The sequence below is a fragment of the Babylonia areolata genome, chromosome 16 (assembly GCF_041734735.1).
Source record: "Babylonia areolata isolate BAREFJ2019XMU chromosome 16, ASM4173473v1, whole genome shotgun sequence".
Taxonomy (NCBI): Eukaryota; Metazoa; Mollusca; class Gastropoda; order Neogastropoda; family Buccinidae; genus Babylonia; species Babylonia areolata.
Genome location: NC_134891.1, coordinates 12,876,483 through 12,901,147, shown reverse-complemented (window position 1 = coordinate 12,901,147; position 24,665 = coordinate 12,876,483). Strand labels below are relative to the sequence as shown.

The 24,665-nt window shown below is 41.4% G+C and overlaps 1 protein-coding gene across 1 annotated transcript; it reads left to right on the top strand.

Moving 5' to 3' along the window:
- Nucleotides 1–23,466, top strand: LOC143291165 (serine/threonine-protein kinase RIO3-like). Its single transcript, XM_076600868.1, has 11 exons — nucleotides 1–413; nucleotides 981–1,168; nucleotides 1,988–2,092; nucleotides 5,715–5,827; nucleotides 6,819–6,962; nucleotides 7,663–7,790; nucleotides 12,127–12,312; nucleotides 13,130–13,286; nucleotides 14,300–14,470; nucleotides 18,049–18,153; nucleotides 23,144–23,466. Exons 1-11 carry the CDS (start codon nucleotides 262–264, stop codon nucleotides 23,381–23,383), a joined length of 1,689 nt encoding a protein of 562 aa, XP_076456983.1. The 5' UTR covers nucleotides 1–261; the 3' UTR covers nucleotides 23,384–23,466.
- Nucleotides 23,467–24,665: the final 1,199 nt, after the last annotated feature.

Here is a 24,665-nt window from a genome sequence, read left to right as displayed (position 1 = left end):
TGCATCAAGCCACGCAAGAGCAACTTTTGGAAAGGAAGGCTGCGCATTTCACCACAGACTGGCTTCTTAAAATACATTATTCTTGCATACTTCCGTCGTAACATATAACGGTTGTGAAATTTTACAATATATATTAGGAAAGGACCAAACTTCTGTACCAGTAGTCGGTGAACGTGAAGCACCGTTGTAAAAGAAAAGGATATAGATCTAGTACTTGTTTTAGTTAAAGGAAGGTAAGCAGACTCGTGAAGAACATCCAACATGGCAAGTTCGCAGACTGTGTCCAGTCCGTGGGGAAAAGCACCGGTGGTGGTTCCTTGTTCTCTGGAAGATGTCATGAGTGAGCAGTTGGCATCACAAATACAAGATGGCGAAAATCAAAGAACACCACAACTAACAACCGAAGAATCTTTGTGAGTTGACTTTCTCGTTGTCATATGACATGCGTGGCATGTGTGTGTATGACGTGGTAAACTTTAATGGTCATCGCCGAAACCAAACAAAACAGGATAAATGATACCATCACTTACTACAAGTATACACAGTAACTCACAGACTAGACAGGTCAAGCCTTGCTATTTACTGTTGTGCATATAATTATATGCAGCACATGTTTGAAAACAGAAAAGTCACAAATCTCCATAATTACATGTTCTACAGTGAGGCCTAGTCTGCTCCAAAAATAAAAATGTGAGTGTGGATATGTGGAATTCCATACAGTGAGGTCTATCCCCAAAGTACCCATGTGCACATGTGTGTGTTTGTGTGTGATATATTCTATAAATGCATACAGATACACACAGTTTATTCCGAATAGAATTTTTATTTGACAGTAAAGGCTTATTAAGCAAGCTTGGTATATATATATATATATATATATATATGTATGTATATTATGATTATATATATATATAGTAAGGAATAGTAATAGTAATTTTTTTTTAATCACTTTTTAATTGGTTGTTATATATCTTCTTCAGTGTGCAGAAAACAGAAACGCTGGCAGTAGAACCGAGTGAAGAAGACTTTGCAGCAATACTGGCAGCAGCAGATGCAAACGAGACTTACAGTGATGAAATGATAGCACGTATGCTGCAGCTTCAGTTTGACCGTGAGCACAACGCAATGCTGGACAGAGAAGCCAAACAGTTCAATGGCTCCAGCAAAGGTGAGAAGTGTGTTCAGTTGTTTATTCTGATTCCTTTAATGTATTTTATATATATATATATATATATATATATATATATATATATATATATAATTAAGGCCCTGATGATCTTCATTTCTTTAGCGGGAACACATGACTACCTGGTACTGTAGTTAATTGATGCTTCTGTTTGCAATCAAACATGAAAACCTGTTGGGAATTATTCATTGTCCCTATCATAGTATCAATAGAGCAGTCGTGAAGTTGTGCAGTATTAATAACTAATATGTTTGCAGACAGGAAGTTAGTTATTTGCTTTTCTCGATTTTTTTTTTATTCATATGTTGCATTGAGACAGATGTACAGACATTCAGTGATTCATTAAAATGATTGTACATTTTTTGTACATAAAACATGAAAATAAACATTATGAAAAGAAAACAAACAAAATATACCCTACTAACCAAGTAGTGTTTGAAAGAGAAACAAAAAGTATCTTTTCTTGGATATGATAATATTATTAAGAAATATAAATGAAACATTGTATCTTCTTCATAAGTTTAATATTGGTAGGATCATATTCATTTTGTACTTGTGCAAAGGAATTGAATTATGCTCTGCACTCAAGTGTTCAACGTATATTATCTGTAGATTCCTTTTTTGATAATTCATTATGACACTTGTGACGGTAAATATTGTAGGCCACTGTCTTATCTTATTTCTTTTACCATACTACTTCAGGTTGGATTTGTTTTGGAGTTGTTTTTTGTTGCAGTTGTTTTCAGGAGCAATTAGTTTTTAGAAAATTTAACACTTTAATTTGTTTATTTATTTTTTCAGTCACTGTATCTTTTGAAAACTACAAAACACAACATCCAGTGTATGAAGAAGAAGATGACGAAGATTATGAAGATGATGAATTAATGCCTGCCAAAACAAAATGGGGTGAGTTGCAATATTTATAGTTTAACTACGCATGCTTAACCGTGACCCACTGGTGCAGACTCTGGCAGGGGTCTGGATTCCTGTCCTGTCCAAACTACTAGTCCGCTATGCAGAGAAATCGAAAGAAACTGCGGCAAATAGTCCTTTATAGTTTTAATACTTTTATACAGACAGTCTGCTTGCCCATTTTGACCTTTAGCAAAGTGGAGAAAGTTCCATGGTGTTGCACCCTGTGGTCAATTTGTCTCAGTAGTTATGAAACATTTGGTGACTGGAGAGTGACATGCGCGTCTTTTTCAATTTTTGACATCATGCAGAAACATTGGTGTGCATACTGTGTATTGATCCTTCTCTGAGGTTGGGATCATATTGTAATCTGGTGTCACAATCAGTTCCATTGGCAAATAAAATTAAATTAATTTTGTTTTGATTTTGATGTGTAACTGAAAAATCAGTATCAAGCATACATTGCAGTTTATTGATTATCAGTGGATTCGTTTGCTGGCCACAGAAGCACATCTTTGTGGCCTCTTGTACCAGCACAGTGGCCGCCGCTTTTTGGTCAGTTAGTTTGGCCCGCCATCCTGCTTGAACATTAACGCCACATCAACTCCCAAAACCATTGGTGTTGGAAAATGATTTCCCCACCTGGTCTTACTTGCCTGGCCCTTTTCAATTTTGACACAACCACTGCAGTGATTACAGAGGGGCAATCTCTGCATACACTTCTCCAACAAATCTTGCTGCAACAAAGGCCATTAGCCAGGTGGCAGCACGCAATACCGGCCTACTCTGTTCTTTAAGCCGGCATCGTCCCTATTGCGATGCTTGTTCCCTCTCTCTCCAGAGTTTTCACTCTCCGCACTACAGGCGGCCCCTCATTAACTCCTCATGCAGTCCCCTCATTCACAGGGTCACCTCCTGTTTCCCCTATCACTCAACACAGTGACCACCCCAGGGGCTTCTCACAGAAAGGTTGATACTCTGGCACATCCCCTGCCAACAAGCACTGCCTTGCCAGTGGGACACCCCCTGAGGTGTTTACAGAGCCTCATTCTTCAGCCAAGGGCCTGTCTGAGGATGACTTTGTTGTTGTCACTGTGACAGCAAGCACCATTTCTCTCTGTCACACGGTTGCCCCACAGACCATGTCACATCCTTACATTTCAGCAGAACCTCCTTGGTGGTCACCTGCATACATCAACTCAGTTCAAGCACACAACAGCCGTTTCCTGTTTTACTCATGCTGACTCATGCCCTCCAATAGCTAGTACAGCAGATCAACAGCCATTCTACCCCAACTGCCCCTCACAGCTCCATCCCCTACTTCAAACGTACCACACATGGGGGGGCTGGGGGGGGGGGCACCCATCACCTGTTGGCTCACATGGAAGAGCTCTACAGACAGGACAGTCACGCCTTAGGCAAGCCCAACATCCTTATGGGCTGCCTCTATCTGAGGCCACAGATCCCTTCAAACACAATTATTTCTTTCCCATTGGCCCACAACTCATAGGATCAGGCCACGTGCACCTTGCATTGAGGTTCAGCCTCCGCCTGCCCTCTTACATTTCTCGAGGCCTTCGTGATAAACTGTCCGCCTTCTAGCTCAATTCAGAAAACCCCACAGGGTACACTTTGCCACCTCTCAGTTTGATTGGAAGGGTTTGACACTAGTTCATCAGTTCACTCCTTGACCACTCTCACGAGATAAGCAAAACATCTCTGTCTCGAAGGACGATCAATGTGATCAAAAGCATGCATGCAGACGTAGGGTTGGGACTTAGGACTTATGCCTCCTCAGCCAGAGTTCATGAAGTCAGGGCATGGTCCTCATCTCTCGCCTTGCCCACTCAGGAAAAACCCTGCTTACTTACTGATTTCTACTTGAGAGACGTTTCACACTTCAGCAAGGACGGCTCAAGAGGCATCACCTCTGCAGTGGTCGCACAACAAGCCATCGCCATACACAGACAGTAGAACAGGTGAGCCCTCCACCTTGTCATATCATTCTGCACTAGTGTGTCATGGTAAAGTATGTGTAGTGAAAAGGAATTTTTTTTCCTAAAATTACGTTTATCTAACATAGTTACTGTGACCCACATTTAAGACCCTTCTGTCCTCCCAGCTTTCCTGTTCTCTCTGCACACTGCACTGGTTATGGTTAGGTGCTATCAAAAGAGGAAGCTAGTCAGGGATACAGAGGGGAGGTAACCTACTTCTGGGAGGTTATCAGCCGTAGCTACTTTCGTTTTCTCCACATAGGCAGATAGTAGATTGCACAGGACAGGAATCGGACTCCCTGCCGGAGTCTGCACTAGTGGGTCACATAAACGTAATTTTAGGGAAAATATTTCCTATCAAGCATACATTGCAGTTTATTGATTATCAGTGGATTTCTATTATTAACTTGGTTTAATTTTGAAAAAAGTAAAGACTGGAAATTTTTATGTTTCATCAAGGGTATTAACTCTCATGGTTTATTATTTTTAACTGTGAATTCCAACTGATTTTGTTGATATTTTTATGGCAGTTTGGGGCATAATCCAGTAAGTGATGAGGCATTCACAGATCTTTCTCTGAATAAATATTTAACGGTCTCCAACTTTCCATCACATGTTATCATGTATTGTCGATTGAATATTGGATTGAACGGGCAGGTCAACTACTTAAACAAAATGTCGCCGTTTGAGCTTGCGAGTATGCGCTTTGAATATGTATAAATATGTGTACGCAGTTGATTTTTGCCCATGACCTTCATTGTTCAGCCAATAGATCTATAAAGTCCACTCGTAGAATTGATTTTATATTTTCTGAAAAAGACCACTTGGGCGAATGAACATAGTGAAAGCCCTGTACACTGAGAGTAAAACACACAAGCTTTTTATGTATTGAGCATAATTTCAAAATGCAATGTTTAAGATGAGAAAGAAAAGTTTAAAGCAAATTAACCCCCCTAGCATTAATTAGAGATTAATTTCCCTTTTTTACTGTCTGCACCAAAGACATGCAAAATAAATAACTTCCATGCTTAGCAAAAGAAGTTCCTGTTTGAACAAAAAATGATAAAAATGACTGCTCTTGTTGTTGTGTCAGAATATCAGATCAAAGTGCCAAGTTTAGAGAATAAAAAAATATAAATATAACAGTAAATTATCAGTTTGCATATAATTTGGCTTCTTTTTAAAAAAATTTGTGCCCATCTCAGAGGTGCAATATTGTTTTAAACAAGATGACTGGAAAGAACTGAATTTTTCCTATTTTTATGCCAAATTTGGTGTCAACTGACAAAGTATTTGCAGAGAAAATGGCAATGTAAACTTTGTTTACACAAGTGAGTCAAAAATTGTCTTTTTGTGCATTGTAGCTATTGCAGAAAGATGTTGGTGGGACTAACAAACATTGCATATGAATTATCAATCATGTAAAATTCAATGGAGGAAAAGTGGACTGTGTGGCTTGTCCAAACAATGCCACTAACAATCATTTTGATCACTTATTTTAATTCATTCTGTTTATGTGCAATTGCATAAAGTTGTTGGTAACAGGGATCTGATAATGTCAGTAATTACAGCTGCCACAAAGTTTTGTGTATTAAGCTTTTTATTGTCTATGTTTGCAGAAGAGAAGACACCAAACATGGGTAGTAAGGGCTATGCTGGATCAGGGAAAAAGATCACCACCAAACACGACAAAGTCATTTGTGGAAGAAAGAATGCTGAGCGTCTGATGGAGGTAAGTAGGAAACAGTGTTGCAGGTTCAGTCAATCAGTGATTGTATTTCATTCATTTCTTTCTGTGATCTTTTTTTTTTTTAGCCTGTCCGGTATCCCCAAGAGTTATTTTTTGGTATTCTTTTAAGAAATTTAAGAAAACTGCATTAGAATATATGGAATAAATGAAATTGATAATGTATTGGAGAATTGATGACAGATTTTGTTATTTATTAAAAATGTTCAATCATATGTGTTGACTCTTTTGATTGCAAGTTGAATGACAGCATGAAATTGGATTTTACTGATAGGGTTTATACCTGTAGATCAACATGTTGATGTAAAATTGGAAACTAAGTCTTGGGATGTCAAAAATATATGTCCTGGACTTAAGTAATTGAAAATGAAATAGAATATTTGAGAGAAAAAGCTTTTTATTTGAGTTTGAGAAAAGTCTTTGATTTTCATAATGAATTCAGTTACTGAACTTGAAAAGATATTTGATTCTTTTAAATAATTACTACTGTTCTTTTAAATGCAAGTTCTTGTTTCAGATCAGCAGTTACTATCAGGAAATAATGCATGATAACAATTGATACATTGGTGGACATGTTCAGTGGGGTTGAAAAGCTGCAGTTCTGGACACTCTGCTGACTTGTTATTATGGATCAGCTAGACCTTCAGACAGATTGAGTGACCAGTGGCTGTTCCAGTGTAACTTCTATGTGTGTTTGTGTTTATCTGTCATTTGTGTGACTTTGTGTGCATTTGTTTACAAGTGTGTGCAGAAAGTCATTTGGGTCACTCACTGAACTGCTGTTACCTTGTTCAATGTTGAATGGAGTAGTATTTCACTATTTTTGTATCAAACTAATATATTTGAAAATAACAAACCTATTTACATGTACAGTTTATATATTCTTTGGAAATGCCAGAAATGCTACATGTTTTGTATTGCTGAACCAAAAATTTCTCTCAAGGAAAACTGTTGACCTGTTGTTGACTATGTACAGTTTCCCCCTGAGTTTGAGAGTGGTGATGGGGAGGGCATGGACATGCAGCTGCCCAACAAAGTGTACAACAAGCTGAAGAAGCACTCCATGACTGAACTGAAGCGCAGAACCAGAGAATCAGAACACAAAGAACATTCCACTGCTGTGAGTTTGTTTTTTGTTTTTTTTGGGGGGGGGTATTTATTTATTTTTTTTACTGGGTTGGCTTTTGTTTTGGTTTGAGGGGGGTGGGTGTTGTTTTTTTTTTCCACCTTATGAATTGATAATACTTTTTTTTTAAATAATGCAATGAAAGTATGCTGAACATTATGAGTTTTTTGTGGGTTTTTTGTTTTTGTTTTTTTCTCTCCGGTTTTAGAGTTATGCATGCGTTTAAATGATTGGTGCGAAAGCGCTTTGATTTGTCTCTGCACAAGATTCAGCGCTATATATATATATAATTATTATAACCACAAGCAGCTTCATGTACTTTACTTCTGCTGTTGTTCAGTACAAGATGGGCAAAAGACAGATGAAGAGCTCAAATGTTGCTGTGTTCATCATGCTTTTGGTTTTGGGCCACAATTTATTGTTTGGCTTACACTAGTTCCAGCTTTTACTTTTAAAGCTGATTGGATCATTGCTCTCATTAACTTTAAAGGTTAAGGGGAATTTTGTGAATGAATTGTTCACATTGTTGTTATTTCTTGTGCAGGAGGTTTACTTGTTAGTTGCTATGTTGATAGCTGTAAAATTAGGTTAACTGATACTTTAAAAGCTAAGTATTTCTAAGATATTATAGAATGTGTAAATTCAAGATACCGCTGAATGTTCCCAAGGTGTGGCGTGGTTTATATGTTTACAGGAAAAGGCTGTGGATTCCAAAACCAGAGTGCTGCTGTTTAAACTAGTGAACAGTGGTCTTTTGGAGTCCATTGGTGGCTGTTTTGCTGAAGGGAAGGAGTCGGCTGTGTTTGAAGGCAGAGGAGGAAGGTAAAGACTGAACCAACCTATGTGTGGTCACTTTGCTGATGTTTCAACCTTTCATTATGTTGTCTGTGTGTGTGCATGTCTGTTTTTAGGTTATCTGTATAACTTAACTGTATGTGTTAACATGGAGGGGAGTTGGGAGGATATAACTTCAGCATGATGGTTTTTTGGTTGTTTTTTTTTGTTTTTGTTTTTTAATTTCGTTATCGTCAGAGAAGAGTTATGTTCTTGGAAGTTTGGTTCTTGGTGGTATTTGTTTATAACATTGAGTGTTGAGTTTAAACATTAACTGTGAGAACAGAAAGTGTGTTGAGAGAAGGAAAATAGTGTTATGTGCATTGTTGACGTGGTTTCATTTCAGGTTGGTGTGCATTGTCAGTGGTGAAGTGATGTTACAGCACTGAGGTGTTGATGTACATTGTCAGTGGTGAAGTGATGTCACAGCATGGAGGTGTTGATGTACATTGTCAGTGGTGAAGTGATGTCATAGCATGGAGGTGTTGATGTACATTGTCAGTGGTGAAGTGATGTCACAGCATGGAGGTGTTGATGTACATTGTCAGTGGTGAAGTGATGTCACAGCATGGAGGTGTTGATGTACATTGTCAGTGGTGAAGTGATGTCATAGCATGGAGGTGTTGATGTACATTGTCAGTGGAGAGGTGATGTCACAGCATGGAGGTGTTGATGTACATTGTCAGTGGTGAAGTGATGTCATAGCATGGAGGTGTTGATGTACATTGTCAGTGGAGAGGTGATGTCACAGCATGGAGGTGTTGATGTACATTGTCAGTGGTGAAGTGATGTCACAGCATGGAGGTGTTGATGTACATTGTCAGTGGTGAAGTGATGTCACAGCATGGAGGTGTTGATGTACATTGTTGTCAGTGGTGAAGTGATGTCACAGCATGGAGGTGTTGATGTACATTGTCAGTGGTGAAGTGATGTCACAGCACTGAGGTGTTGATGTACATTGTCAGTGGAGAGGTGATGTCACAGCATGGAGGTGTTGATGTACATTGTCAGTGGTGAAGTGATGTCACAGCATGGAGGTGTTGATGTACATTGTCAGTGGTGAAGTGATGTCACAGCATGGAGGTGTTGATGTACATTGTTGTCAGTGGTGAAGTGATGTCACAGCATGGAGGTGTTGATGTACATTGTTGTCAGTGGTGAAGTGATGTCACAGCATGGAGGTGTTGATGTACATTGTCAGTGGTGAAGTGATGTCATAGCATGGAGGTGTTGATGTACATTGTCAGTGGAGAGGTGATGTCACAGCATGGAGGTGTTGATGTACATTGTCAGTGGTGAAGTGATGTCATAGCATGGAGGTGTTGATGTACATTGTCAGTGGAGAGGTGATGTCACAGCATGGAGGTGTTGATGTACATTGTTGTCAGTGGTGAAGTGATGTCACAGCATGGAGGTGTTGATGTACATTGTCAGTGGTGAAGTGATGTCACAGCATGGAGGTGTTGATGTACATTGTTGTCAGTGGTGAAGTGATGTCACAGCATGGAGGTGTTGATGTACATTGTTGTCAGTGGTGAAGTGATGTCACAGCATGGAGGTGTTGATGTACATTGTTGTCAGTGGTGAAGTGATGTCACAGCATGGAGGTGTTAATGTACATAGTTGTCATTGGTGAGGCTGATGTCACAGCATGGAGGTGTTGATGTACATTGTCAGTGGTGAAGTGATGTCACAGCATGGAGGTGTTGATGTACATTGTTGTCAGTGATGAAATGATGTCACAGCATGGAGGTGTTGATGTACATTGTTGTCAGTGGTGAAGTGATGTCACAGCATGGAGGTGTTGATGTACATTGTTGTCAGTGGTGAGGTGATGTCACAGCATGAAGTTGTTGATGTACATTGTTGTCAGTGGTGAAGTGGTGTCACAGCATGAAGGTGTTGATGTACATTGTTGTCAGTGGTGAGGTGATGTCACAGCATGAAGGTGTTGATGTACATTGTTGTCAGTGGTGAAGTGATGTCACAGCATGAAGGTGTTGATGTACATTGTTGTCAGTGGTGAAGTGGTGTCACAGCATGGAGGTGTTGATGTACATTGTTGTCAGTGGTGAAGTGATGTCACAGCATGGAGGTGTTGATGTACATTGTCAGTGGTGAAGTGATGTCACAGCATGGAGGTGTTGATGTACATTGTTGTCAGTGGTGAAGTGATGTCACAACATGAAGGTGTTGATGTACATTGTCAGTGGTGAAGTGTTGTCACAGCATGGAGGTGTTTATGTACACGGTTCTCAGTGGTGAAGTGATGACACAGCATGGAGGTGTTGATGAACATTGTTGTCAGTGGTGAAGTGATGTCACAGCATGGAGGTGTTGATGTACATTGTTGTCAGTGGTGAAGTGGTGTCACAGCATGGTATTGCACTGTCACAGCATGGAGGGGGTGGAAGTCCCACAGAAAGTGGCTGTGAAGGTGTTCAAGACGACCCTGCTGGATTTCCGCACCAGGAAGTGGTGAAGTGATGTCACAGCATGGAGGTGTTGATGTACATTGTCAGTGGTGAAGTGATGTCATAGCATGGAGGTGTTGATGTACATTGTCAGTGGAGAGGTGATGTCACAGCATGGAGGTGTTGATGTACATTGTCAGTGGTGAAGTGATGTCATAGCATGGAGGTGTTGATGTACATTGTCAGTGGAGAGGTGATGTCACAGCATGGAGGTGTTGATGTACATTGTCAGTGGTGAAGTGATGTCACAGCATGGAGGTGTTGATGTACATTGTCAGTGGTGAAGTGATGTCACAGCATGGAGGTGTTGATGTACATTGTTGTCAGTGGTGAAGTGATGTCACAGCATGGAGGTGTTGATGTACATTGTCAGTGGTGAAGTGATGTCACAGCACTGAGGTGTTGATGTACATTGTCAGTGGAGAGGTGATGTCACAGCATGGAGGTGTTGATGTACATTGTCAGTGGTGAAGTGATGTCACAGCATGGAGGTGTTGATGTACATTGTCAGTGGTGAAGTGATGTCACAGCATGGAGGTGTTGATGTACATTGTTGTCAGTGGTGAAGTGATGTCACAGCATGGAGGTGTTGATGTACATTGTTGTCAGTGGTGAAGTGATGTCACAGCATGGAGGTGTTGATGTACATTGTCAGTGGTGAAGTGATGTCATAGCATGGAGGTGTTGATGTACATTGTCAGTGGAGAGGTGATGTCACAGCATGGAGGTGTTGATGTACATTGTCAGTGGTGAAGTGATGTCATAGCATGGAGGTGTTGATGTACATTGTCAGTGGAGAGGTGATGTCACAGCATGGAGGTGTTGATGTACATTGTTGTCAGTGGTGAAGTGATGTCACAGCATGGAGGTGTTGATGTACATTGTCAGTGGTGAAGTGATGTCACAGCATGGAGGTGTTGATGTACATTGTTGTCAGTGGTGAAGTGATGTCACAGCATGGAGGTGTTGATGTACATTGTTGTCAGTGGTGAAGTGATGTCACAGCATGGAGGTGTTGATGTACATTGTTGTCAGTGGTGAAGTGATGTCACAGCATGGAGGTGTTAATGTACATAGTTGTCATTGGTGAGCTGATGTCACAGCATGGAGGTGTTGATGTACATTGTCAGTGGTGAAGTGATGTCACAGCATGGAGGTGTTGATGTACATTGTTGTCAGTGATGAAATGATGTCACAGCATGGAGGTGTTGATGTACATTGTTGTCAGTGGTGAAGTGATGTCACAGCATGGAGGTGTTGATGTACATTGTTGTCAGTGGTGAGGTGATGTCACAGCATGAAGTTGTTGATGTACATTGTTGTCAGTGGTGAAGTGGTGTCACAGCATGAAGGTGTTGATGTACATTGTTGTCAGTGGTGAGGTGATGTCACAGCATGAAGGTGTTGATGTACATTGTTGTCAGTGGTGAAGTGATGTCACAGCATGAAGGTGTTGATGTACATTGTTGTCAGTGGTGAAGTGGTGTCACAGCATGGAGGTGTTGATGTACATTGTTGTCAGTGGTGAAGTGATGTCACAGCATGGAGGTGTTGATGTACATTGTCAGTGGTGAAGTGATGTCACAGCATGGAGGTGTTGATGTACATTGTTGTCAGTGGTGAAGTGATGTCACAACATGAAGGTGTTGATGTACATTGTCAGTGGTGAAGTGTTGTCACAGCATGGAGGTGTTTATGTACACGGTTCTCAGTGGTGAAGTGATGACACAGCATGGAGGTGTTGATGAACATTGTTGTCAGTGGTGAAGTGATGTCACAGCATGGAGGTGTTGATGTACATTGTTGTCAGTGGTGAAGTGGTGTCACAGCATGGTATTGCACTGTCACAGCATGGAGGGGGTGGAAGTCCCACAGAAAGTGGCTGTGAAGGTGTTCAAGACGACCCTGCTGGATTTCCGCACCAGGGAGAAGTACGTTCATGGTGATCACCGCTTCTCCAGTGATGACTACAAGAAGCAGAACCCCCGCAAAATCATCAAGATCTGGGCCATGAAGGAAGTGGCCAACCTGAACAGGTAAGGCTGTGGAGGGAAAGGTGTGTGGACAGGTGGGGAATAGCTGGGTGTGTATGGGAGGGTGGGGGGGGATCAGCTAAAGTAGAAAAATAATTCTGAAGGTGTGAATGCACACACTCAGTGGCTCACGTTGATGGTTAAGTTGTATATGCCGGAAATGTATTATGAAACCCAAAATTGTTAGATTAATTTATTTTTTTAGGTTTTATTTATGTAGTTTCTGGCATTGATGTAATTTTTATTGAGTCATGTTTTAATGAATTGATTATAACCCATCCGAAAGACTAATGATCAAATGATCAGGCAGGTGAAAATATTGACAAGGTATCTGACTGGACACACAGCAGTTTTCATGTCAGAAGTTTCTCTGAAACATGGAAAAGGTGGAGGAAAAACACACCAGGCAGAAGCTTATTTCACCACTGGAATCAATTACTTAATTTTTTTTTTTTTTTTTTTTTTTTTTTTTTTTAAAGATAAAAGGAACGGTAGCTAGACTTCATTTATTTTCCACAATTTCATGAATCTTTGTTCAGCTCATAGGTGATCAGAGATAATGTGAATTTCATATTTGTATCCTCAGTTTTAGATTTTTGAAAGTGAACATTGTGTTAGCTTTTTGGCAAGTGCAAGTTCAGTTTGGGCTACTTATTTCACTGGCTTTGGTCTGACAGAAACTGACGAAGGGTTGTCATTTCCTGGTGAACATATTTATTTGAGACGATGAACACTGGAAGTGATTTAACAATATTCTGGCCCTGCATAATGTGTGATATGAGGCAAACTACAGCACCAGTCCAAACGTTGATTATTTCAGGATGCGGAAGTTTGATGTTCCATGTCCCCGTGTGGTGACCCTGAAGAAACATGTGCTGGTGATGTCATGTATTGGAGATGACAAACCTGCCCCCAAACTGCACGACATCAAGTTGTCCGTCCCTGATGAGCAGGATGCGTATGAACAGACTGTGGAGGTCAGTCCTATGTGCTGCCAGGCATTCCCGTAGCTGTGTCATAGGTTGTGTGTGTGTGGATGAGTGTGTGTGGTGTTGGTGCATATTGCATGAATAGTGTGGTACATGGTGCATGTACAGCACATTGAGTTGCATTGTGCGCTTGTATGCACTGTCTAAAAATGATATGATAGGTTAATGGGTTTTGAGTTTTATTTCATTGAATGTGCCATTTACTGAGTCAGTCTTGGAAGACTAAATGGGAAGGTGATGATGAAAAGAAATATTTGAAATTGATGACTAGTGGTTGCTATATCAGTATATGTGTCTTTAATGTGGATGTGTAGACTTACTGTGAACACATAAAATTGCTGTAAATCTTTTCTGAATGTAAGATGCTATGTTTATCCAAGTATATTTCTTTGTGATCTTTTTCTTTTATTTCATTGGTGGTTGTGAAGAGGTTCAGTTTCATCAAATGCTATGGTAAACGATATTAGACTACAGAAATATTTTATTGTGACCATAATAAGAGCGAACACATTTGACAATTCAACAAATACTAAGCCTTTGGGTTTTTTTAAATTTTAAGATCAGTAGTAATGGGTTGCTGATTACTGCCAGCACCAAAGGTGTTTTCTGGTGAGGGCTTTAACATTTGAACATTAGGTACATTTATTCTTACAAGTCTAGGTTTTCTTTTGAAATACAAATGTGTGTGCATTTATGTGTGAGTGAGATGGAGAGTTTTGCACACAAATTTCACACAAAACAGAAAAGAACATGCACCAGGAACATATATTGTTTTATGAAAAATTGGGGACGGGGTTTGTGTATGTGTGTATTTTAAATCAATGTGAACTTACTTGGAGTTTCACGATTGTTGCAGAGTAATTTAAAGAATGTTCTTATCCCTGAAATATTTACCTGATATTCTCAGTGCAGTGACAATCACCAGCAGACTTCAGCCTGATTTGCAGTGTCACTTGTTTTTAAGTAAACAGGACTGGTTTGTTTGGGGTTTTTTTTTGCAGATAATGAAAATGCTTCACAGTAAGTGCAGTTTGGTGCACGCAGATTTGAGTGCCTACAACTTGCTGTGGCATGATGGGACAGTGTATGTCATTGACGTTTCCCAGGCGGTGGATCTGACCCATCATCAGGCCTTCAACTTCCTGTTCCGGGACTGCACCAACATCTCCACTGTGAGTCTTCTGCTGTTCTCTTGGCTTGTTTTGTTTTATTGAAATGAAAGCATGTGCAAATCATTCACATTTGCACACAGGAACACCTGACACGGATTAATTAAAATGATAAACACGAACAAAGCACTGATCATTTGCATGCATGTTCAGGAACAGCTTACAAGAGTGAATTAAAGTGGAGGATGAGACAGAAAGAAGAGAAAGTTTGTACAAATGCTTGCAAGACATTGTTTTTGAAATAAATCAATTTTTTTAGGGTTGACTTTAAAGAGCTAAATGGGTAGCTCATTCCGGATGGGAAACAGAGAAAGAATAGCAACTGACAGTAGACAGCAAGGCTGCATCTCAGTACCATACAATTTGTACAGGTGTTGCTGTTAAAGCTGATGATTGTATCGTCACCATCAGTGAATGGTTTCTTTCAGCACAGACTTATCTGTTGGAAAATCCATTTAGTTACTTGTACAATCATAACTGGTGCTCTACATGCGGGAGGGAATAATGGGCAAGCTAGTGCAATCATAGTGTTTGTATGAACACACTCACTGGCTGTTTCTTTTATCTCTTTCTTTTTAATTGATTGGAGTGGATGAAAAGAGTGAATTTTCTGAAAGAGTTATGGTAACAGAAACAGTAATAATCAGGTGTAAATACAATCATCTCAGTAAATAAAAGCAAAGTGAGTGTTACAGAGTCTGCCGTTCGATTATGTTACATAGTAGTCTGATTCATGACCTTAACCAGTTCAGTGCCAGAGAATTTTGTAAAAAAAAAAATAAAAAAATAAAAAAATTAAAGTGCTCTCCCCTTGCCATGGAATTTTGAGGATTCGGGGGTAATAAATCACAAAAATTTCTACCACAAAAGCTATGGGCGATACAGAAAGAACGTAAACGTTTTTGTGTGATTGTAGATAACTGTTTGGGCATGTAAAGTCAAGATAATAATTTTTGTGCAACAAAAAGAAAAGAAACAAAATACAGCTAGAAATAGCATGTCTATTGTAAGATTATACCTGTAGAAGAAATTAAGACAGGCTAGAAGTTTATGAAAACAAATCACAGCTCATGCAGACATCAAAGTAAATCACTGTCCCAACAATGACAAAAGTGGGTAAAGTCAACGTAAAAGGTCAGTCACGGTCTCAGAAACTGAGCTGGCAAGCTTTTTGACAGCTAGGAGCAATCTGGAGTGAGAGGGTGAAGTTCTTTGATTGCATTCACTCCTTTCAAGTTGCATGTGGGCTGATTAACCCCTAGGTTGCCTATATGACGAGATAACTGGTCATGGCAAGCATGTATGCTTCGCTGCCACAATGACGAGATAACTCGTCATCAAAATATTCTGACTTTTCCCTGCTTTGCATTCAGTTTGTTGACAAAATTGCTGGTAGCTTTAGCTTGGGGAATCTTTCTAGATTCCATTCATAGTTGGAAACACCATCAGCGTCATGGGGCAGTCCTTTATTTGAACGTTTTGGTTGGGTTACTGGCCACAGTGTTTGCCTGGCTCCTCTCCTCTCTCGTCAACAAAATGTCGGACTGATGCCGTCCTCAGGACGTGAGATCGTGGCGAACTAAATCAACCAAGATTGCTTTCTTTAGCTGATGCTCAGAAAGAATTGAAGTGTAAATTCGACGGAGAAGACAGTGATGAACATTTATAGGGCGATTTGATAGAAAATAAAAGAAGCAATCAAGAGAGTGGCCAAAATACGACTATCAGTGAGTGATGCCAGCTGTACACTTGTAGCAGATGACAGAAAGTTGACCAAATTATTAGCAGGACACAGTGTGAGCAATTTTCTTGGCACTCAGCCAATGTGGTCTGATGAGAACTGGACAAAGTGACTGTGTGAGAGGGGTGAAGAGGAGGGGGGTGGAGACTGAGGGGGCGTGGCCTCACATCCACATTATCACTGGGAGAAGTCACAATGCATTGTGTATCTATCTCTTTTTTATTTTCTTTTTTTTTTTATTGTGGTTGTTCTAGTATGATTCTGTGTGTGCAGATATCCATTTGACCAGAAAATATGATATTTTAGTGCAAATTACCTGACTGTTTGTAATGAACGAGTTGAAAATGTGACAAAAAACAAAACACTGATTTCAAAACAACAGCATGTCACTAAAAATATATAAAATGGTTAAACATCTTTATTCATTTACCTTTCAGAAAATATATACTTTTATGGGTCTTTCTCCAATAACAAAGAGCACAGAATTTTTTGAAAATTTATACCCGTTTTTTGTGATAAAACCCTGGCAAATAGATTTCACTTAAATCTTATTTTCCTGGCAGGAGAAGGGTTAAAGTGTCTGCTGTGCATCCGGCTTGCCACCTCTTCAAAACAAGCCATCCATCTGATTCAGTGGAAAAAAAGCGTTAAAAACAAGAAGCATGTGTTTCACGTCCAGTGCAGGTTCAGCTCTGTTTCATGAAAATCATGGGGCATTGGAGGTTATTGATTTTCCTACAGTCCGCTTGAAATCTGAGTACACTCTTCCCAAAAGCCACGCCCCCTTGATGACCTCTGGCTGGCATTCGACCTATCGTCTTACATCATTCCTCTCTCTCTCGTCCCCCTTCTTCCAACGCTCACTGGACATATTCTGTCACTCGGTCATAGCCACTTGTTCAAAAATGCTGTCTGATTTGATGGATGGACTGCATTACCATCAAATGGGCTGTCAGTTTCATCACTGTCATTGTCAATCACCTTCAATTTCAAACCAATCATCAGACATGAGAGATCCTTCTCCATCACAAAACTTGTCCATAATCACAAGCAGAGCTTTCAGAATTGTGTAAATCTGCTGACTGTGACTATTTGTTTTTTCTGGACACAGTTTTCAGTGCCTTTTTTTGCACATGATGCAACCCCCCCCTTTTCCACACACGTATCATGTGGTCAGTTAGCAAATTATTGAGTAGAAAGGGGTCTTCTACCTGATGTATGTTCATTTCAATAGTATTCTTATAATCCAGGCACATCAAACTAACAGTTCAGAGTCTGTTCATGTGAATTGAACCAAACTCCACTGAAGGAAAAATCGGAACATATGAAGGACATAAGTGGACGGACGTCTTATAGGCAGTAAGGCAACACTTTTTGTAAGACGTCAGTTGACGTCTTATAGGCTCTCTACTGGTTAACTCTCTCCATACGAACGGCGAAAGAAACGACGTAAACAGCGTTTCACCCCAATTACCATCATCAAAATATTGCAAGTGGAAGGCTCTTATACTGAAGAGGTGAATGTTGACAAAGAATACCACTATTCTGACGACGGAAGCTAAAGGTTGGGTCATTCAGACACCCTCTGGACATCCGAGGGGTCTGTGTAGAAGAGAAGAGAGGACTGGCCGTACTGAGTGAGTTAAGGGGGGAAAAAAAAGCATCTTTGAAATTGTTAGACAGGCATGCTGTTTTAGTAACAGATTTAAATATTTGATAAATTGGCATGAATATTTATATTTCTTTCATTGCTCTGGTCATGTCCTTCATTAATATCAGATCTCATAATACTGAAAGCATATATTCCTGCACTGATTTGCTGTTGTGTGTTGTTGAACAGCATTTCCAGAAGCGAGGGGTCCATGGTGTGCTGAGTCCAGAGCAGTTGTTCAACCACATCACAGGACTGGACATACATGGAGAGGGAGCAGAGTTTGAAGCACAGGTAATTTCCACACTCCTATGAAGACAGTTTATTCTGTTGTCCATTGCTTTCTTCTTCGTCTCTGTGCAGGAAGTTACATATGCTTATCAGTGTGCAAGTTAGTTTTTTTTCTTTTCTTTTTTCTTTGTTTTTTGTTTTTTTGTTGTTTTTTTTTACACACTTTCTACCAACACCATGAACACCCATTTAAATAAGGGGAGCAAATCTGTTGCCTGTTGGACTATGAAAATGCTCATTGTGCCCTCTTGGAGTACCAGTGTCAGTGAAACATATTCATTGTCCTGTGTGTGTGTGTGTGCAAGAAAGTACCAGTGTCAGTGAAACATGTGTTGAATTACACATACTTAACCGTGACCCACTAGTGCAGACTCTGGCAGGGGTCTGACATTCCTGTCCTGTGCAAACTGTTATCCGCCTATGCGGAGAAAACGAAAGTGGCTATGGCCAGTAACCTCCCAGAAGTAGGTAACCTCCCCTATGATAACTCGATCCTGCCACTCAGCAGTGCTCGGGCCGATCTTGTCTATCCCTTTATCCGTCAACACACAACAGCTGAACGTCGGTCCTCTCGCAGGAGCTATTCGCGAGATTGGACTGCAGTTCAGCTACAGGGGGATGCACATCCCACGGCAAGCTGACGGACTTGCCACCCCTCATCCACGATGCCCATAACACTGAATTACGGTGCCATCATGCCACATGCCCCGACCGTCTCGCGTCCGATGGCGACCGATTCAAGTAGGGATGCCCATGGCACTAAGTGACGTTATACAAGGTTCGTAGGGTCCTTTCAAGTCCTTTTAAGTCCTTAGGAATTGGATTTTGGTCAAAAGGCCTTTTAAGTGCTTTGATTCAGCAAAGTTGGTCCTTTTAACTCATCAGGAGGTCCTTTTAATTTTTGAAAGGTACTGTTAAGTCCTGTTTTATGAAGAGAAAGAGACTTGAGAACAAAACTGAAACACCTTCGACACCAAAACCGCAAGTTGCAAAGCGCGTTGAAAGATGCTGACGCGATCGTCTGAAACTCAGTACTTACTGTAGGAGGATACAGCCTATAGGCCTAGGCCCTAACAGTAGTGCGCTTTCTGCTCGGTGGCAGACGCGAAGCGTGGTACAGTGGCTGTGAGTCACGCCTGCTGCTGCTGCTTTGCTTAGGCCTAGCCTACAGTGACGTGAATTGCAAAGACTAAATACGACAGTCAAATGGGATTAGCTGTTCTTCCGTTTATGAGAGGTAAGTGTCTGCTGTTCTGCATGTCAAATAGATTGGGGTGTACTGTAAAGTCATGTCGGCAAAGGTCCTTTTAAACTGATTTGAGGTCCTTATAAAGTCCTTTAAAGGTCCTTTTTTGGCTTCATGCCCACCACCTGGGAACCCTGTTATAATTATTCCCCTTGCGGCCGTATTCACCTGTGTCGGTTACAGTGGCATTGAACCACGGACTCTCACACGCAGCATGACACTCCTTCCTCTACAGCGAAGAAACGTCACACCAGGGGATATGTGCTCTAAAGACACCATCCTTTTCACCGATAATCGGCGCCAAGGGAGGCAACTACACATTTGTAACCTGGGCGGTTGACGCTGTAGTTACTTCCGCTGACACAGCACGTCACTCCTGCCCCCCATGCTGTCCACCAACAATGTTTTTTCGGTTTCTCATTGGGTCCTGCTGCCCATTCATGGACTTTACACAACTTTGCACAGCATTACACAACTTTGCACAGCAATTGCACCTTGCTGTTTCTCAGGCTATTGGCCACTGAACTTTTGGGTTCTTCATCCCCCCAGACTTGCACACAGTCCTCTGCAGGCAATCAACCCTATTACCATTCTTTTCTTTTTATACACAATAACAGGAAATAAATCACAATATTTCCCTTCCTATTCTTTTTGATTTATTATATAAAACAACAACGACGACCAACAGAAAAAAAAAAAAAATATATATATATATATATATATGATATCTTGCTACATTTATACACACTTCTATTTACACTTATAGATGTATACTTATCCCTTGGTATACACGTGTGTGCGCTTACGGGATAGGTTCATACGATTTTCATATTAACATGTACAATTATATTTCTATCTATTCATTGACATCTGTTCATTGAAATTCCCTACATAGCAATATAGGCACACTTGCATTTGCGTCATTCTGTTCACAATACCCAGAACTCCATGCGTCTACATACTGGCACATCATTCATATGTATATGTGCATCTCTTATATATAAGTGCATACACAGATTCCTTTTCATTACTGATTATGCACACTTACCCATTTACTTGGGTATATCTGTGCACGCTACACATATGCTTAAACAACCGCTTATTTCTTGTGACTCGATCTCTTTTCATTGGCATATTCCTGACATCACCACTTAAGTTGATGGAAGTTTATAATCCCTTTGCACATATATGTATTCATTTTCATAAATTCATCCCTACCTTGCTTTCGGAGGACAACTGCACTCACAGACAAAACTGCCTCATTCACACCTGAATGTATGCTTCTTCACATATCAGTAGTGGCTGGTCCTTAGGGACCGACACACACTCCCTTCCCACCCACAGGGCTAAGGATACCCTCTCTTGGTGCATGGAGGGACAAGGCAACCCAACTCATTTGCCTACAACAATCACCTACAGGGCTAGAGATGCCCTAACCTGGTACAAGGAGGGATGAGCAGTCCAACTTGAAGGTGCCACTCCGGACACACATGCCCTTCATTCCTTCCAAGTTTGTAAGGCATCCCTTCTTCCCCCCCTTGCCTACAACAACCCTTGGTTTGCACCACTGCGGTTGTGACAACAGCTGCACAGGGGCCCTACATCCTAGCCAGCCCTCCCATGAAGGGGTGTCTATCTTTGCCTTCCAAGTTTTAGCAGGCCCAAAAACTGCCCACTGGGCAGGAGACTATCACCCTAAGTCCATCTCTTCCACTCCTCACTAGTAGCAGTTTTCCTCTATACTCGGGAGAAAGTTATATTGACGAGGACGGATGTGTCTCACAAAGCACAACGAACCGTTCATTAGCCACAGGGGTGTACCTTTCTGCCCACTCATACCAGCACGGCAGATGCCACATTCAAGCACATCAGTTTGCCCCATCACCTTGCTTGAACAGAGATCCAGCATCGACGTCTCAAACAGTTGGCATTTGAAAGCACTTTCTGCACTTGGTCTTCCCGCCCCACTCCATCTCAGACTTAGTGCGCAGCACACACAGCCAGAGGCCTGTCATGGATCCAGTCCCCTTTCTCACTAAAGAACCTTCAGCGAAAATTTTCCCCATGGAAACCCACTTCCATTAGGAATTCCACCACAGAATGAGACTCAGTGACCTGGAGGCACATGAAGTGCACTCCCACAGCCTGATCCAACCCAGCCATTGACTGCCGACAACTTTCTGCAGGTTGCTCAAAAATGCCATGCAGGTAGTGAAGCCACCAAGCCTTCCGTATGCCCCTTCGTCATGGTACCTACCTGGGCAATTACACAGCCCTGTCCCAGAGACACCAGGGACCTTAAGTCTCTTTTTGCCAAATGTCTGCCATTCTATGCATAGGCAGCATGCCAGTGCTGTTTTTTGGCAGTGACAAAAAAGTGGTGGGGGGAGCGCCCATCGCCTGTCAGCTCACATGGAGGAGCTCTACAGATCTGGCGATCACGCCTAAGGCAAGCCCAACATGGTGGCCTACCTCTGTCTCGTGCCACAGTTTCCTTCAAACACATATCACTTCTACTATCGGCCCACAACTGATGTGGAATCATCAGATCAAACCACATGTGCACCTCCTTGCATTGACGCTCAACCGCGCTCAAGTGAGACAACCCTATAGGGTACGTGTTTCCTTCCCTTTGATTCGAAGGGCTCTCAGTAAAGTGTGGATTCAACACACTGACCCAATTTTCTTTGCGCTACATTTATCGGCACAGCTGTGGTCCACAGACCTCTCCCACAATACAGCTGCGGACCTCTGTCTTCTTTGCCTGCACCAATATCCTTAGGTGACACAGTACACTCTACCTTCATCGAATTCTACTTAGGGACATCTGCCGCTTTAGGGATGATGGCCCAAGAGGCATTGCCTCTGTGGTGGTCACACAACAGGCCATCGCAGCGCACTGGTGATAGAACAGACAAGCCCTCCACCTTGTGCCATTCTGCAGTAGTGGGTCACTGTCAAGTATGTGTAATTAAAAGGAAATTTTCTACCTAAAATTACATTTAAGTAACATACTTACCATGACCCACATTTAAGACCCTCCCGTTCTCCCTGCTTTCTGTTCCTGCACACTGCGCTGGTTGCGGCGAATTGCCGTAAAAAGAGGGCGCTAGTCATGGGGGCAAAGGGGAGGTTACCTTCTTCAGGGAGGTTATCGGCCGTAGCTACCGCATAGGCGGTTTGTAGTTTGCACAGAACAGGAATGTCAGACCCCTGCCGGAGTCTGCACTAGTGGGTCACGGTAAGTATGTTACTTAAACTTAATTTTAGGTAGAAAATTTCCTTTCATTGTCCTGTGTGTGTGTACAAGACAGTACCAGTGTCAGTGAAACATGTGTTCATTGTCCTGTGTGTGTGTACAAGGAACCACCAGTGTCAGTGAAACATATGTTCATTGTCCTGTGTGTGTGTGTGTGCAGGAGAGTAATGTTGTCAAGTGAAACGTGTTCATTGTCCTGTGTGTGTGTGCAGGAGAGTGACAATGTCAGTGAAGCATGTGTTCATTGTCATGTGTGTGTGTGTGTGTGTGTGCAGGAGAGTGACAATGTCAGTGAAGCATGTGTTCATTGTCCTGTGTGCAGGAGAGTAACAGTGTCAAGTGAAACATGTTTTCATTGTCCTATGTGTGTGTGTGCAGGAGAGTAGCAGTGTCATTGAAACATGCGTTCATTGTCCTGTGTGTGTGTGTGGGAGAGTAACAGTGTCAGTGAAACATGTGTTCATTGTCCTGTGTGTGTGTGTGTGCAGGTACAGAGGTACGACAGGGAGAGGAAGGAGTGTAACATGGTTCTGGAACAGGGCTACGCTCAGTTTGGCTTTGACTATTTCTTTGACAAGGCCCAGCAGGAGCGAGCCAGTGCCGCCACTGACCTGAGTTCCTCCCCTTCCCAGCCCTCCCGCAAATCTCTGTCAGCCATCGTGCAGAAATATGTGCTGGAATCAGACAACAGCAGTAGTGGAGATGAGGGAGCAGGGGAACAGGGATAGATGTGATGCTGACGGTTGTGACTTTGTGTGACAGAGGTTGGTGTGTGTGCATTTGAAGAGAGAATTAAAAAGGGTGAGGAAGCTGATGTGTATGGAGAGAGGGGTGGTGACAGTGGGAAACGAATGAGTGATGAGAGAGAGACAGAGTGTGTGGCATGGCTGGGAGTGCTTCTATATATATATAACAGATTTCCAAATTGGAATTTTGGAAATTTTCTTCCCTGTTATTTTATTTTTATTTGGTGTCAAGATATGAACTTCGCCAAGTGGCATCTCGACACCAGCCACAAACATTTTAGCATTACAAAAATCAATCTCTCTCACCCATGATGTGAAAGTGTATGAGATAATTTTGTTCTTCTACATGGTGTGCCTTGGCAGTGTTGAAGACCGTGTGCAAAAAGAAGTGTTAAGTTTTGTTTTATTTGACTTCAGGTTTGCGTGGTGGTGTGTGTGTGTGTGTGTGTTAATGAGTACAGTGGTTGAGCAGTGCAGTCCTGTTTTAATGACCTCATAACATTCATTCAGTCAGTTGGGTTGTAACCTTGAACATGGAGTGCTTTTGTCATTACTCAGCATGGTTTTTGTATTTAATGCTTACCATGGATGTGTATTTGTGTATGACATTGATGAGATGTGTGGTTGTGCAAGACGAGAGTGGTAGGTATGGATAGAATCAACCCAAGACTGGTTTGAATCAGACAATAATGAGGGAAATCACAGGCCTTGTGTGCTGCTTGTGATATAACCTTCAGGGGAACTGTGAACAATGGCAGTGAATGAAAGAAGAAAACAGAATTGAAAAATATGTATTTTGTAACAATTACAACATTCTGATTGTTTAGAGTCCACAAATTATCTGTAGATGTGACAGTTGGGTAGGCAGTTCTCTTTCTCACACATGCACTTGCACACACAGAGAGACATGCACACACACACACACACACACACACACACACACACACTTTTTAAAATATAATCTGGGCATGGCATTTTATTGCTGAAAGAGCTTTGTGTTTTGAATATGCAGGAGTGACACTTCTGTCTGATTACTAATGTTAACAATAGATCAACTAAAGCTAGGTGAATGGGTTTTGATGGCGTACTGTTGATCTGAGGAAGTGAAACCTGTGCTCCTGTGTATGCTGCTTACCTTAAGACTAAGAGTGTACACTGTTTACCAAATAAACACACCATGGAATTTGAACAGTGGCTGGAAACATGATAGAAAAATTGACAATCCAAGTGGACAGTTTTGTTCCTTTCATATATATCTCTCTTT